Source organism: Rhinopithecus roxellana, chromosome 3 (genome assembly GCF_007565055.1).
Source record: "Rhinopithecus roxellana isolate Shanxi Qingling chromosome 3, ASM756505v1, whole genome shotgun sequence".
NCBI lineage: Eukaryota > Metazoa > Chordata > Mammalia > Primates > Cercopithecidae > Rhinopithecus > Rhinopithecus roxellana.
Window position 1 is genome coordinate 175,648,519 of NC_044551.1, and position 17,348 is coordinate 175,665,866.

Genomic DNA, 17,348 nt, shown 5'->3' on the forward strand with positions numbered 1-17,348 from the left:
TCTAAGAAGATGTTGGGGGAAAATAATCTAACAACATCAAATTTCAACAGATCAACATAAAAGTCTCAGGACACTTGTATTAGCACATTTTCATACTGCTGATAAAGACATACCCAAGACTGGTAATTTATAAAGAAAAAGAGGTTTAATGGACTCACAGTTCCATGTGGCTGGGGAGGTCTCACAATCATGGCAGAAGGCAAAAGGCACGTCTTACATGGTAGCAGGCAAGAGGGTACGAGAGCCAAGAGAAAGGGGTTTCCCCTTATAAAACCATCAGATCTCGTGAGACTTATTCACTACCACGAGAACAGTATGGAGGAAACTGCCCCCATATTCAGTTATCTCCCACCAGGTCCCACCCACAACACAAGGGAATTATGGGAGCTCCAATACAAGATGATATTTCGGTGGGGACAGGGTCAAACCATATCAACATTCTAAAAGCCCACCTCAGCATAATGGAAATCATTCATGATTGCAATTTCACAGTGAAAACAAAATTTTGGAGTAAATGCATAACCTTATAAAGATTTATATAAATGCCCTCATTATGTGTGCTTACATTAATGCAAAGAATCATTCCAAAACTAGGTAAGAATCCCATGGAATGTAGATTGAAAGGTATGAGAACAGAGTGATTTTGTTGTTCTCTATTTTTAATAAGGTAAATTACACACACACACACACACACACACACACACACACACACACACACAAAGAGTTTACTGAGTCTATTTACATGGCTATTAAAGAAGTGATCTGGAATTTTTTCTCCCCCAATTAAATTGCAGTTCATAATGCCATTGAAAGCTGCTATTCTAAGTATTTTGGTAAGTTCAAGAGGGATTCTTTTCCTTGATTGTATGCCAATTTTTTTTAACTTCAGCGCACCCCCACCCCCAATAGACACTTTCATAAATCTCTCTTGGACTTGTTCTGCAGCACATTAAATCACTGTCTTCTCTGATTCTGGATCTGAAGGTTTCTTTCTGAGAATGAAGTCTGCAATCCATCACATCAGAACAGGAAGACAGGATGTGAGGGAGAGCCCCTTCTCAGATCTCCAGAGTGTGGAAGGTACGTTTTGGTGCTGGCTATGGCTTTGTAACACTGGAGTTGAAACGGGCAAAATGGGCTCCTCACTTGAAGATCCTTGATGCCTCTAAATGCTCTGATGAGAAAAAACTTGTCCTCAAAATCCATGGTACTTTCTTGAAGAAATGAAATGCTCCAGCATGTGAGGCATTGTTAGTGACCAGCTGTGTAACCTCGAACGCATCATGTAATCGCCTGCCATTCACGCAAAGTTCTGTAAAATGGCCTCATCCCTTGCCCCCGGCTCAGGCAGGATGCTGAGATGTACTGGGGGAATGCTTCTCAATACTTCTCAATACAGTATTGGGAGAATATTTTTCAATGGGAAGAGGGGGATTTTTAAGGCACTAAATGATATTATGTGAAAAAGATTCAGAATTATTATCATTGTGAATCAGAGGATGACTTTTTTAAAACATAGATTTTCATCGTTGGTGGAACACTACAAAATCTTGTTCAGTGTCATCATTTACAGTAAGGGACTTGCCCAAGATCTCACAACTGTGCACTAAATGAGATAATATACCTAACTGTTTAGCACAGTGCCAGTGCATAACAAGCAGTCAATAAATGTCAGTTGCTGTTGCAACTGCTGATGTTTTTGTTACTATGATTCAGGTCTCCTCACTCCCAGTTCAGTGCTGTTATTATCAGATACAAAAAGAAACTACAGGAAGGTAGCTCTATGAGCCTAAGCAACTTCTTACCATAAGGAAAATTATTTCTTTCATAATTGAGAAAGTGCAAGCCTAGAGAAGGTAAGTGCTACGCCTTGGCACATAATCCCCAGGATGCTAACAACACACTGAAGACCAATTCAGGAGCTTGACTGGAGGAGGAGAGGCTACTCCTTTTTCCTAATTCTTCAGCTCTCAGTGAGCAATAGCACAGAGAACCTGCACGTTGTGGACCAGAGCTGGAATCCAGTCTACAGCAACCCTGTCCTCAGCACCAGAGATTCAATCTAGGCTATAGCAACTCAGCCCACAGCCTGTAGGAAAGAGCAATGTCCTGAAAATGCAAAATGACACTGGCAGGGAGAAAGGAGAAACTGTCCAGCAGATGAAGTTGGGAAAGAGGTGCAGTCAAATGGGAAAAAAACAAAGATGAAAAACAAAAATCAGATTGCTACTTACACTATATATAAAACATAAACTCTGTAGATAAAGGATTTAGGTATCAAAACTAAAATTATAGAATTCTTAGTAAAAATAATGAACATATTTTAGACTTCAGGATTGAGAAAGATTTCTTAAGGCATGCACAAAAATGTGACTAACAAAATGATTGATTTGATTGTATTAAAATTAAGAACTTTTGCTTATGAAAATGCATCTTAAATAAAAAGACAAGGTATAAACTGGGAGAAGATATTCACAATAGATAAAATCAGCAAAAAATAAGTAGAAAGAATATATTAAATATCCTATAGATCAATAAGAAAAATACAACTAATCTGACAGAAAAACAGACAAAAGGCCGGGCACGGTGGTTCACGCCTGTAATCCCAGCACTTTGGGAGGCTGAGGCAGAGGGATCACAAGGTCAGGAGTTCAAGACCAACCTGACCAACATGGTGAAACCTGTCTCTACTAAAAATACAAAAATTAGCCAGGTGTGGTGGCACACACCTGTAATCCCAGCTACTCAGGAGGCTGAGGCAGGAAAATCACTTGAACCCGGGAGGCAGAGGTTGCAGTGAGCCGAGATCACGCCACTGCACTCCAGCCTGGGCGACACAGCGAGACTCCATCTCAAAAAAGGAAAAGAAAAAGAAAAAGAAAAACAGACAAAAGACATGAACAGACATAGCAAAGAAACAAAACACAAGTGGCAAAGAAACAGAAGAAAAGATTTTCCGCATTACTGGTGATCAAGGAAACGCAACTAAAGACAGTGATTATGTAGTCTAAGCCCATTTTAGTGACAAAGATTAAGAAGCAGGGCAATATCCAGTGTTGAAGAGACTGTGGCTACACAGGACCACTTCGGCATTGCTGGTGGGAGTGTAAATTGGTACAACCACCTTTGGAAAAGAGTGTTCACTATCTCCTAAAGATTCTGATCCCTTATGGCCAAGCAAATCTACCAGTAGTTCTATCCCCAAAGGAGACTCTTGAACATTTACAACAAGAGACACGTATAAGAATGTTCTTAGCAGCAGTGCTTACAATAAAAGAAATACTGAAACAACCCAATGCCTGAAATTGAAAGCATGAATGAACAAATTATGTCTTATTCACACAATGGAATTTCCTATTGTCATCAAAACATGAACTCCAGCAATCAGTAATATGGATGATTCTTAGTTTAATATTAATTAAAAAAAAATAAATTCCTTCAAATTATCGACAGTTCAATACACTTTTCATAAAGTTAAAATAACTAAAACACTAGGAAAATATATAAATGCAATACAACTGCATGAAAAGGAAAGCAGTGGAATGATTAACAAAAGATTCAAGAGGCTGGGTGCAATGGTTCATGCTTGTAATCTCAGTGCTTTGAGAGGCCAAGGCAGAAGGATCACTTAAGCCCAGGGGTTTGAGACCAGCCTGGGGAATATAGGGAGACTCTACCTCTACAAAGTTTTTGTTTAAAAAATTCACCAGACGTGGTGGCATGTCCCTGTAGTCCTAGCTACTCAGAAGTTGAAGCAGGAGGATTGCTTGAGTCCAGGAGTTCAGGGTTACATGAGTTATGACTGTGCCACTGTGCTTCACCCTGGGTGACAAAGGAAGACCCTGTCTCAAAAAAAAAAAAAAAAAAAAAAGACTCAAGAATGTGGTTACCTTAGGTGCGGAAAGGCAGTCGTGTGGTTACGTGTAAGTGATTGTTAACTTCCTAGCTTTTGTTTTGTGTGGCGAGTGCGTGGATGCTACATTTGTTATTAAAAATAACAAATAGAACATTTAAATAAATAAAAGCCTGCCTTGTGAAGATCAATAATAAGATGTATTTTGAATTAATGGCCAGGACTGCTCCAGCTGTGTAAAATTGAGGTCTGCTCTTTCCTTTTCTTAAAGGGACACAGGCCATTGAATAATGGTGAACTTTACTACCAAGGTCCACAGACCAGCCTCTGAGAGACCAGGCACATAAACATGTGTACAGACCAGGAATATAAATAAAACAAAACTTATAACTTCCCTTATCCTTAAGGAGTTCATTCCATCAGTATAGACAGTCCCATAAACAGAGAATGCTAGAATGACATGTCAAGTGTCATGATGGAGGTTTGCACTCTGCAATGGGGGAGCCGTGTCCATGCCCACACTGCTTTCCTTTCCCTCCTCAGGCTCCTGGAGCTATGCCTCCCATTTGAGAGAGGTCAAGGGCCACCTGCATCCAAAGCCCCTTGGCAGGCTGACACTATGCACATCCCTGGCCCCCTCCCCAGATATTCAGAGTCAATCTTTGGAGTAGGGTCCAGGATTCTGCAATCTTAACAAACTCCTCAGGGATATCCAAGCGTTGAGGTTAGATGCATTGTTTTGCCCCCTTTGGGAATCGGGTAATATCTGCAATGTATTCAACCCTCTACTTTCACATCTTTCCCCATTCATCAGGTACCCTGGCAGCCATTATGTTTCTACCACCCCAAGGACAGAGATGAGGTCAGCCTCCTCAGAAAGGAAGGTGATAGGATGGAGGGGAATGGTCAGCTGCCCCTTCACCTGGCATTGAGACCCAAGGCCACAAAATGTGTGTGTACTACCAACATCCCCTCTGGGGCTAAAGTCCCAAAGGGAGTCATTTCAGATAAACTGAGGGAAACACCAAAACCTGTGCTTTTCTTCCCCTTCCTATTTGAGTTCCTGGGAAGGTGGGGACTGTTTTGAGTCAGAAAGACTGGTTAAATCTAGAGCCATAAGATACCATGTATTGAAATTTTTAAGTTGCCACAGCACAAAGTAGAGACTCCAAAAGAAGATTAAATTAGATTAAAAACAAACAAAAAGAAGCAGCTTCATTTTCTTTGCACAGAGATCATGGTGCACAAGTTTACTAACTCGCCACAGTTGTATCCACATTGCTTTCCCAGGGACTGAGTGTTGAATGCAATTGAGCTGAAATGCCTGAGCCATCAGGGAGGACTTATTGCAGGCTTGAGGGCTACTTTGGTTCTTAAAGGGATGAGTAGGGGTTGCCTGTTGAGCATGTCTTGGGGTTGGGGTAGGGAATGGGAGGCAGTAGAAGATATTCCAGGCACTATATGCAATGAACTGAATTTTGCAAGGGCATGTAAGGTGCCCCACTATGAAGCCAGAGCACATCCTGAGAGAAAGACACTTTGTTCTCCCAACTGCCTTTTCTTTCTGAACAGTCTCAGAAGCAGACCCTCATGTCAACATCCCAAGTCTTGGGCAGCCTGCTAATACCCCGGCTTGCTGCAGGAAAGCTGTGCCCTGAGAAGCCACAGGTGACACAGCAACTGCTGGCAGCAAGAGCCTCATCTCCCTTCCAGGCAAGGGTTCCTGTGCTCACCTGTCAGAGTTCATGTATAGTCTGGCATTTGGGAGAGGAGTTGGGAGTGGGGAATGGAAATAAACAAATCCTTCAGGACGAAATCCGTGTGAAGCACTGGTTCTCACACGGAGAAGGAAGCACTACCAAGTCAATACACTACTATTTGCTCCTTTTTAGTCCTCATAGGAATAAAGCATAGTATAGTGAGAAAAAGGTGGGTTCTGTTATTCAAATGACTTGCACTCAGAACCAGTTCCAGCACTTACTACCTGTGAGTCACAGAGACAATGCTTATCAAATATTGCATGTGCATGTGCTTAGTTTACATCCCAGATTATCTGGCATTAGCACGTGTGATGTGTTCTGGCCAATGGACTGTGGGTGGAACTGGCGGATGCCACTTCCAGGCCAAGGACATTAAGAGTCACTGCGCTCCTTCCCTCCCTTCTTATCTTTCCTGCTACAGGGAGGCCACATGCACCAGCTGGCACAACTTCAGGAGGGACAAAAGGAATATGACCTTCATCAGACTTTGCAAAGGAGAGAAATAAACCTTTCCATTATCAAACCACTAAGATTTGGAGATTAATTTGTAACCCTAGGATCACACAGTCCAAAATATTAATACCTTAATACATTGTGTAATATTTGGTCTCATTGGAATGAAAATTACTTAACTTTCTAGGCCATTGTGTTTTTGTAAAAACTTAACATATATTTACGCTGTATATAATACCTGATACAGAGCTGGCATTTGATAAATATTAAGTCTCTCCCTTTAAGTTGCTGTTGATGTCATTACTATTGTTATGGTCAGTACTGTTATACAACAGACAAAATAGATGCATTTTAATAAGCAGCAACTGTGTCTCTGGCACTCTGTTAGTTGTTTTTCATATGTTGTCGCATTTCTGTAGCTAAAGAAGCTACAGCTCAGAGAGGTTACTTATTCCAAGGAACACAGCTAGTATGCAATCAAGCCAGGATCCAAAATAAGGATATCCTGAATCAAAGGTCTCTTATTCTATGACACTCCTAATTCACATTTTTCAAATTTTTCAGACATGGAACCCGAGGCTCAGAGATGTTAAATAGGATTACCAAAGTAATAACCGATAGAATAAAATCAAAAATTGATTGGGTGGGACCTAATTAAACTAAAGAGCTAAAGCAACTATCAACAGAGTAAACAGACAACCTACAGAACGGGGGAAAGTATTTGCAAATGATGCATCTCACAAAGGTCTAATATCCCGAATCTAACGAACTTAAACAAATTAACCAGCAAAAACAACAACCCTATTAAAAAGCAGGCAAGGCCGGGCGCGGTGGCTCAAGCCTGTAATCCCAGCACTTTGGGAGGCCGAGACGGGCGGATCACGAGGTCAGGAGATCGAGACCATCCTGGCTAACATGGTGAAACCCCGTCTCTACTAAAAATACAAAAAACTAGCCGGGCGACGTGGCGGGCGCCTGTAGTCCCAGCTACTAGGAAGGCTGAGGCAGGAGAATGGCGTGAACCCGGGAGGCGGAGCTTGCAGTGAGCTGAGATCTGGCCACTGCACTCCAGCCTGGGCGGCACAGCGAGACTCTGTCTCAAAAAAAAAAAAAAAAAAAAAAAAAAAGCAGGCAAAAGATGTGAACAGACACTTCTTAAAAGAAGACATACATGCAGCCAACAAGCATATGAAAAAATGCTCAGCATCACCAGTCATTAGAGATATGCAAATCAAAACCACAATGAGACACCATCTCACACCAGTCAAAATGGCTATTATGAAAAACTCAAAAATTGGCCAGGCACAGTGGCTCATGCCTGTAATCCCAGCACTTTGGGAGGCTGAGGCAGGCAGATCACCAGAGCTCAGGGGTTTGAGACCAGCCTGGCCAGCATGGTGAAACCTCATCTCTATTAAAATACAAAGGCCAGGCACAGTGGTGTACCTCCCAGCTAGTTGGGAGGCTGAGGCAGGAAAATCACTTGAACCCAAGAGGTAGGGGTTGCAGTGAGCTGAGATCGCACCATTGCACTCCGGCCTGGGCGACAACAACAAAATTCAGACTCAAAAAAATAAATAAATAAAAATAAAAAGTCAAAAATGAACAGATTCTGGTGAGGTTTTGGTGAAAAGAGGATGCATATACACTGCTGGAGGGAATGTAAATTAGTTCAGCCATCATGCAAAGCAGTTTGGAGATTTCTCAAAGTACCTAAAACAGAACTACCACTCAACTCAGGAATCCCATTACTGGGTATATACACAAAAGAAGATAAATCGTTCTATCGTAAGGACATAAACACGTGGAAACATATGCCTGTGTATGTTCATCACAGCTTTATTCACAATAGCAAAGACGTGGAATCAACCTAAACAGGTGTTGATGGTGGACTGGATAAAGAAAATGTGGTATATAGACATGATGAAATACTACGCAGCCATAAAAAAGATTAAAATCACATACTTTTGCAGAGCACTGATGAAGCCAGAGGCCATTATTCTAAGCGAATTAACACAGGAAAAGAAAATCAAATGCTGCATGTTCTCACTTATAAGTGAGAGTTAAACATTGAGTCCACATGGATGCAAAGAAGGGAACAACAGACATCGGGGCCTACTTGACGGTGGAAGGTGGGAGGAGGGTAAGGATCAAAAAATTGCCTATTGGGTCTATGCTTACTACCTCGGTGACAAAATTATCTGCACATGAAACCCCTGACATGAAATCAATTCATGTAACAAACCTGCACATGTTCCCCATGAACCTGAAATAAAAGTCGAAAAGAAAAAAAAAAAAGTAGTAACTGCTAGAGTCAGAGGGTTGTTTATTTGCAGGCCCAATGCTGCAATGATATGATGATTAGAAAAGATATGGGCAAAATTATTTCCATCCCTCTTTCCCCCAACCATTGTCCAGCCCCTTGTACACTGTGAATCGAGAACGCAGCATCTCCAGATACTGTGGGCAACAGATGAGAGGGAAGAAGGAAGCTATGCTTTAATAAAAGGGAAACTGGATGCTTTGCTCAAAGAACAGCTTCTCTATAAAGTTCCCAGTGAAAAAAAAAATCCACCAGCTGAAAATAAACATTGAAAGAGTTTCCAAATCTCTGTCAGGTGTCTGCCTCTCTATCTGTCTCTCTCTCTCTTTCTGTCACTCTCTCTCTGTGTTTGTTTTGGAAATTTGAAGAGAAAGCTCTAGCAATGTGGATCCTAAAGCAGTTTACACTGAACCAGATGGTGCCTCTGATTAGCATCAGACTAAAAAGACACATTTCTTGGAGATGAGGTTCTCGTAGGGACAAATCTGTTTCAAAGGCACAGAGGGTTTGCTTTTCTCCTAGACTCCCCTTGGAGCTTTCTCCGAGCATATCTGTGCATCCTTTCTCCTGTCACCACCACCAGGTAGGTCTGAGCTTGTGTTGGAGAAGACAGCAAATAAGTGTTTGTGAGTTTCTCAGTTCTCCTCTCACTGAAACCTGAAGTCATCCACACGGAGCAAGCCATTCCATGTGGGAACCTGGCTGGTGGTGACTCCTTACTCCTGCAATTCCCAGGCTAACTAGCCACATGTGCCACTGATGCACCAGCAACCCAAGGAGACGCATTCTGTGACTATTCCCATTTTACAGATGAGGAAATTAAGACTTGCAAGGATTAAGTAATTTACTCAATATCATAGGTCAAATCAAAGTTGAGGCTAATTGCCTCCATAAAGAAAACAAGGAAAAAACCGTGTGTGTGTGTGTGTGTGTGTGTGTGTGTGTGTGTGTGTGTGTGTGTTATAAAAGAGCCCTAAGGGGTAAATCATCAGAGAGGAGAGCTGTCAAGTGTCCAAAACTATGTAACTATGCTGGAGCCTGTCGTAACACAAACAATGAAGTGAGAAATTGCAAACATTTCACCTTGACCTCTACTCCTTCTAGGCGTACGTAACACAGCCCCTTTACGAAAACAGTCTAGGGAAATAAAAATTGAAAAACAAAAAAACCCACATTCAAAGCCAGAATGCAAAGCATGTACCAACCAAGACCCTTTTACTCACTAGGTCCTGTGTTTCTCAGACCCTGAGGAAAACCACGTAGCTTAGGGTTATGTGCAACTATCAAACATTACGGAACTCCCTTATTGCAAGAAATTTAAAGGTCAGCACAGAAATTGGGATCAGCAGGAAAAATAACCACAACACCAATAATAACAATTACTGCTTAGTATGAGACATTATGCTGAGCCCAGCGCTGTGCCAAGTACTTTAAATGCATCATCCATCTCATTAGCCCACACGATCACCCTCTCTAAGACAGACGTTATTGTTCTTATTCCCATTTTACAGATGAACTTACTGAGGATCAGAGAGGTTTAGAAAATTACCCATAGTCATATAGTCATGTAAAAAGCTGAACCAGGAATTAAACTCAGGTCTAGTGTGGCCCAAGAACCACCGTCCTTAACCAGTAAACCCTTCTCCACCTTCTCCATAGAATCCTCCTGACGACAGGCCAATAGGGTAGTCTGCCAAAATCTCAGAAGGTGCTTAAAAGCCTTCTGGCCCCTCCGCTTAATGTCAACACAAATGTTCAAGGCTGTGAGTACAAGCAAATGTCACTGAAAATACTCCAGGCAATTTGCACATCTGGCAGTTAAATGAGTGCAGGCTCAAAGCAAATCACGTCCCGGAGGCACAGGACACTTCACAGGGAGAATAACAGGAGGAATTTCATTACTGCTTAAACTTGGCCAGAGGAATCACACTCACCTTATTTACGAGTATAAAGAGAGACGCTCACCCAAGGGCAATGGACACCGATAAGCATAATGAATTCAGGTTTTATTCATTGGGAACGTGAGGCTTTAACAAAGGGGATGAGGTGAAGTTTCCCTTTGGGACTATTTTGGTAAGAGGGCTCACTTAGCAAATAGATGGTGGGAGAGGAGTTATCTTTCAGCTGTGAGTAAGGGCATACAACTTTCACATGTGAGCCGAGTGTGGCTACACTAATTACACTTTGCCTCCTCTTTGAAATGGGTCCCCAAAGGACACTTTGTCTACCTCTGGTCTCTGTATGTATTTAAAGGTAAGAAGTTTGCTTTCTTTTATAACTGTGTACAACGCCAGGGCGGGCCTTCTGTCAGTTAATATTAATCAGACGGTTTTTACTGAATCTGAAACCCAGACACACAGCAGGACTGAGAAGTAGCAGCTGTCCAGCCTGCCCTGCCATGATGCTAACCCTCAGAGGCCTCCTCCCAGCCCTGGAGATGCGGCTGCAGTAAAGGCATTACTCTGACTTCCGTGAGGCTGGGATTGACACCACATGCCCAGCCCAGGCCCGTGCTAGCACTCCATCTGGCCTCGATGCCAAGCCGGGCCCCTGACAATGACAGCAGCTCTGAACAATGAAGGAGAGCCAAGTAGTCCACTCCCTGCTGCCTGTGCCACACCATACGCGTAGCTAGAGTCGTCCTTGTCATGTCCCTAGGATGGGACTCAATTTGTCTCTGCAGTGGCAGCACCTGAAATCCTGCGAAGGGCTTCCAGGACAGGAAGGGGCAGACATATTTCAATGCTTCTGGGGTAAGGGCAATTTATTTAGAGGTGGAAATCAGAACTTTAAAACCATGGAATTCTCACTTTAAAAAGGCACAGTCACACAAAAAATGCAACAAGACTTACCAGAATTAGCCTCCATAGCCTCACAAAAAACACCTTGCTCAAACAAACTACATATGTATTGGATTAATCTGTTGTCACACATCTGTCTAAAGGGTCAGGAAACCACACACATAAACGTTAAAATCACAAGAACATTTTCATCCCCACATCCTCCTCCTACCCTTAACTCCGGGGATAGGATACAGACAGCAATTTTGGATGCACCATGTTAACCAGGCATTGGAAAAAAACATCTTTACAGTGAAGTGGTTCCTGAATATTTCTGTGATTACCAGGCAATTTGCATAAATATTCAGGCTTCACTCCCTGAATAAATTCCAGTCGGGTGATGGCTGATCCTCTGAATTCTAAGACCTTTTGTTTCTTGCACAGTTTGCTTCTCATTTTATTATTGACACCAATGTGGATAGAGAAATTGAAAGTTGGAAAGGTTGGGTCTTAGGATACAGAAAAAAGTACTGCTTCTGAAAAGTCATTTCTTCACCCTTACAGATAGGAGTGAAGGAATGCAGAGTTTCTGAACAGGTCATTCTTTTACATGGAGCAAAAGGCATGATCCATTTTGAAAATCGAGGCATGCAGAGCATTCCTAGAGATGAGGTAGAGGATGCATATGAGCTTCCAAATCCTGCCTGATCAAATCTGGAGGAGCTATCGACATCTAATTGACTGACCTTGAAAATAGGGAATTCTAAGTCTTCTGCCAGTGGGGCCCAATGGTGACCAGTTTAGGGCAAGCAGAAGCTCTGATCATAACTTCTGTGCAAATCCACTGTCGTTCCATGATCTCCCAGAAATATATACCATTAAGTGAAGAAAGGCAAAGTGCAGAACAGTTACATACCATGCTACCATTTGCATGATAATAATAAAGAGCATATAGCACATACATAATTGATTCCACATCCACAGAGTGTGCCTAGAAGCAAACACAAGAAACTAGATATGCCTTTTGCCACTGGAGAAGGGACTGGGAGTAGCCATGCATAGGGTCTGGAGAGACCCTTTCCACATGGTACTCTTTCATACCTTTGCATTTTCATCCATGCAAATGCATTACCTATTCCAAAATAATTTACATTTTTCTAAAAACTTCAAAAAATGTTAATTCCTACTCAATCTGACTCTTCGAGCTAGGTCTCAGGAATTAGTATTTTAATAAGCTCTCCAGTTTATTCTTACACACTCAAAATTTTAAGAACTTCCCTGCGAAAGGCTCTTTCTACTAAAAGGAACTTTATCCATTCCCCCTTGAGTTAAAGACAGCAATAATAAACCATACAGGGGGGAAAGAAAAACCTCATTAAACTTTCTCAAGAGAAATAAACAATGCAGCTTCAGCTTTCCTAAAATCAATTTAGATTCTGATATCTAAGTTGTGAGCTACTTTCTACGTTTTGCATTTATGCAGACCAAGGGAGTTGTGAGAAAAGAGATGTTTCAGTCACTGGACAGGTTGCCCTCTCCTGCCAAACTTCCTCAAAATGATGTGGGGTTTATTGGCCCCTTACCCCACCCCAGCAAGGGTGCTGTGTACTCACCTTGCTTTTTAAAGAGGTTACTCTGGACTATCTCATTCATAGACTGTACTTTCTGCTTCTGGAGTTTCACAGGAGGGATGCAGGTGTAGAACTCATACAGGAGTTGGCTGAGGGCAGGAAAAATAGGAGCTGGTAGGGTAAGGTAGACCAATGTCTCCCACCTTATGGCACTTACAGTCAATCCCTGGACCTGTAGCTCTGGGAAACCCCCAAGTCCGGGCGGAGCATGAGGTGCAAGGTAAGCCTTCAGTAAAAATGTACAAGTTGTTCTTGGTATAGAATATTAGTAGCATTAAAAGAGATGTAAAAATCTGAAAATAATACCAATAGCCCTGAGCAGTTACTGTATACCAAGCACACACTTTGCATTTTGCATTCATTATGTCATGTAAACTTCATAACTCTACAAGCTATACACAATACTTATCCCAATTTTATAAGTTGGAAAGCTCAGGTTTAGAAAGGCTAACTTTCCTAAGGTTATGCAGCTAGGAAGTTAAAGAAACAAGAGTTCAAAACAAGGTTCTGACTTCATTACCATACCATTTTACTTACAAATGTTTTATGCTTAGTAATGCTTTATGATAAGTCTTAAAATCAAAAAAGTCTCTAATATTTTTAAAATACTATGAAAAACTGTGGATTAGAACCAGTTTGGGACATCAAAAGGGAGACAGCTCCTCCCAAATATGGTGAGAATCAAAATACCCTGAAACAAAATTATAGTCCTTGTTGACTTCCCAAAATAAACTTACTGTATTCATTCATTCTTTCAAGGACTTATTAAACATCTACTTAATATGAGACAGGCAAAGCACAGAAAAATGGGGATACAATGGGAACAGACTGGGTCCCAGTTGGCATGGAACTTACATTCTAATAGAGGTCATCAAATGACACAGAAGCAAACAAATCAATACACAGCGATGTACGCAGTGGAGGAAATAAATAGAGAGCTGTGTCAGAGAATAATGGCACAGGGGCTGGGGGAGAAATGTAATTTATTTACAATATCCAGTGGTGGCTTTTCCAAAAAGATAACATTTAGCCTGAGGGTCTGAAGGATGAGAAGGAGCTAGCAAAAATCTTCCATATGAACAGAAGAAGGACATCCATGAAAAAACTGGTGACATCTGAATGAAGTCCAGAGTGCAGTTAAGAGAACTGTATCCATGTTAATTTCTCAGTTTTTATAAATGTGTCATAGTTATTTAAATGTTAACATTAGGGGAAACTGGGTGAAGGGCATATGATAACTCTCTGTATGTAATCTTTGCAACTCTTTTCTAAATCTGTAAGTATTTAAATATAAAAAGTCTTTGAAATCTGTTATCTGTAAACTACAATACATTTTTTAAAAAGAAGAAGGTATATCTGATTGAAATGCCCCTATTCCAACAGCATAATCACATTAAAATAATGTGTTCATCTATGAGCTGAATATAGTTAAGAAGGAGAAGGCAAAAGGGAGCCATCTCCATTATTTCTTTAGCTATGCTTAGGTTGTTCTCCATTATTTCTTTAGCTATGCTTAGGTTGTTCTCCATTTGCAACTGTGGGGTCTACAGGGCAAAGAGTGGAACCCAAAATAACATTTAGGCCCAGGTGAAATGGAAACATTTATTCTAAACATCAATTTTTTAACCTATATGATTAATTTTCATATCATCAGAGGGATGCTTAGTATACAGTTGGTTCTCACCAAAGTCTGGCACAAGAAAACCAAAAGGTAAAAATACCGCACTGGAAGCCCTGAAAACATCCCCTGCCACAGGTCTTCTCCATCCCCAAGCTGAGTGCCCATCTGGAGCTCCCCATAAGAGCCCTCTCCCACTCTGAATCCCTGCCTTACCAACAGAGCCCAAGAAAGTACAACATAAGCTCTCACCTGAGTAACTTCGCATCGAAGACTGTTTCTACATCATGGAGGACAGATGGGATGTATTTCAAAGCCGCCACCTAGGTGGAATGTAAAATACATATGAGTGATCCTCACATCAACAAGTCTGTGCTGGCAAAGAAGGTACTTTGCAGCATGACACAGATCCGAGGAGAATGACCCTGCATCCTGGACATTACAATATTGATCCAAGCCTCTGTATGTACACCAAAACGTAAGCACGGACTTCTTTGGATACAAAAGTGAAGTCAAAACTTCTGTCTTCAAGGAGGCAATAACACAGACTAGAATGACCACAGACCTTGTCGTTTTACAGATCTGCAAATTCTGTTTCCATACCTTATTAGCCATGTGGCTTTGGACAAAACACTTAACCTCTCAGACATTAACATATCTGTGAAACAGACAAAGTTATATGTGTTCTGCAGGATTGTGAAGATTAAAAATAATATATGTGAGGCATCCAACAGAGCACCAGGCCTATTTTAGTGCTCAATAAATAGTGACTTATATTATTAATGGAAGATGGTATACTTGAATTGCTCTGCTGGTGGCAAGTTATTCATATTTCCTCTCCCTGACCACTTTGTGAATAATAGTGGGCATGTCTTGGTCCACTAGCTGGGTTGGGAAAGCTGAGTATTGTGGTGGATTGGTTCCTCTCTTCAAATAACTGATGCATCCAGACCTAGGAGCCATACTCATCCGCTGCATACCTACACCACTTGCTAAGCAGCAGGGCAGACAACAGTTTCAGCAGAAAGAACTGTAAGTCACATGAATGGAAAATAATAATGTTTAAGAATCTAATGGAAGTATGCATTTTTTATTTATTTTTCTATATATTCTAGGTGTTCTGTTATTAACATGTATCACCCTTTAACAATCAGACTGAAGTAAAAATCGTGAAAATTACTTTCCTAAAGAAAATCTTCCTCCTAGCCATATACAACTGAGATTCTTACTTAACATAAATAATGATTACGATTATTCTCTAAGAATTTACAACAGGGCAGACTCTGTGCCAAAGACCGCTAATAGATTATCTTACTAGTTACAACCCTGCAAGGGAAATATTATTTTCATAAATAAAGAATCTCTGGTGCACACAATTAAATAACTAGCCTGGGGTTGAAAAGTTAGCAAGTGGAGAGCCAGGATTCAAATTCAGGCAGGCTGCACTTACAGACATTTCTTGTAACCCTTAAGCTACATGGCCACCTTACTCAAATAGCAACTCTCTGTCTCTCTATGCCTTCATCCTTTTTTTTTTTCCTGTTGTTTATAATTTTTAAATTTTAAAAAGTCAATACTATATGTTCGATGTGAAAACATTCATACCAGATAAGGCATTAGGATGAAAATGGTTTCCAAAGTCCTATATCACATTCTCCTCTCAGCCCCAATCTCTCCTCCCCAGAAAGGGGAGGACCACTGTTAGTTAACATTGTGGTGAATTTCCTTCTAGACTGCTTTCTATGCACGAACGTATACGTGCATGTGTGTGTATGTGTGTGTATGTAAATATACAGCTCTGCAACTTGCTTTTTGTAGTTAACTGCACACCAGTGGCATCCTGCCTTCCCATAGAGTAGATTCTTTTCGTTTCTAACCACTGCCCAGCACTGCTCAAATGGATACGTTATACCTTCTTCAACCCACCCCTGCTAATAGGCTCCCTGCTATTGCCAGTTTTTCTTTTTTATAAATATGTGGTAAAACAACAAAAAAATGCTGTTTGTATACCTGTAAAGATCCTTGTAGAATAGATTGTTTAAAGAAGAATTAGTACATGAAAACATATAGACATATAAATTTTAGGAGAGATTGTCAATTACCTTAGAAGATAGAGTAACCAATTTCCTTTAACTAACTGTTCCTTTCCCCATAACCGTGCTACCATTGGACATACAATCTTGCAGATTTTTGTTGATCTGATGTGTAATTTGCAACTCTTTGGTTGCTAGTATGGTTGGGCATCTTTTCCATATTTATTGAACATCTATATTTACTAAATTGCATGTTCATATCCTTTTTCTGTTCTTATTTTGGGTTTTTTTTCTTATTGGTTTACAAAATTTTTCATGCATCAATAATATTAACCCTTTTACAGTAACACATTTTAAAAGAATTTTCTCCCACTTATCCTGTTGTTCCATTGCATAGAAAGATTTTAATTTGTAGGCTGTCATATTTGTCAGACTGTTTCTTTATAGTTATTGGATTTTGTATCTAGAGATTTATTCTTTATTCTTTTAAATGTAGATTATAAGATAAAAGAACATTCCAAAGCCATTGTCTCTGAAACTATGTTCTGCTGGAACCTCTTGTCCCATAGGATGGTGCTAGGTATTCTGTAGGGGAAAAGAGTTTGCAATCAAAAAATTTTGGATAGCATTGGTTTAAGCAAAGATAAACCAGTGAGTTTTTTTTTTTAACTATAGAACTTTTCATAATTTTAATATGCTAAGAAGCATTATGACATTCCTCCAGGCAGTCACAGTATCCAGTGCATTCCAACCTAGTTGGTCAAGGACCATCTTTATCAGGAAACATCAAGCAGATGTAGCAAAATCAGATGACTGCAGGGCTAGGCAAGCAACAGAAAGACGTGATATGGAATGAGGACAGGGCAGTGGGAAGTGATGAGGTGTGTGGATTCCATT

The 17,348-nt window shown here is 40.8% G+C and overlaps 1 protein-coding gene across 2 annotated transcripts in view; it reads right to left on the reverse strand.

The window, feature by feature from the left end:
* DOCK2 (dedicator of cytokinesis 2) overlaps positions 1–17,348 on the reverse strand; it is a 447,672-nt gene that overhangs the window by 312,212 nt on the left and 118,112 nt on the right. For both annotated transcript variants that reach the window (XM_030926872.1, XM_030926873.1), the window contains exons 24-25: positions 14,671–14,741; positions 12,783–12,889 (exon numbers count right to left, since the gene is read on the reverse strand). In XM_030926872.1, coding sequence (XP_030782732.1) covers positions 12,783–12,889; positions 14,671–14,741 — 178 coding nt within the window. The remainder of the gene's footprint in view (positions 1–12,782; positions 12,890–14,670; positions 14,742–17,348) is intronic.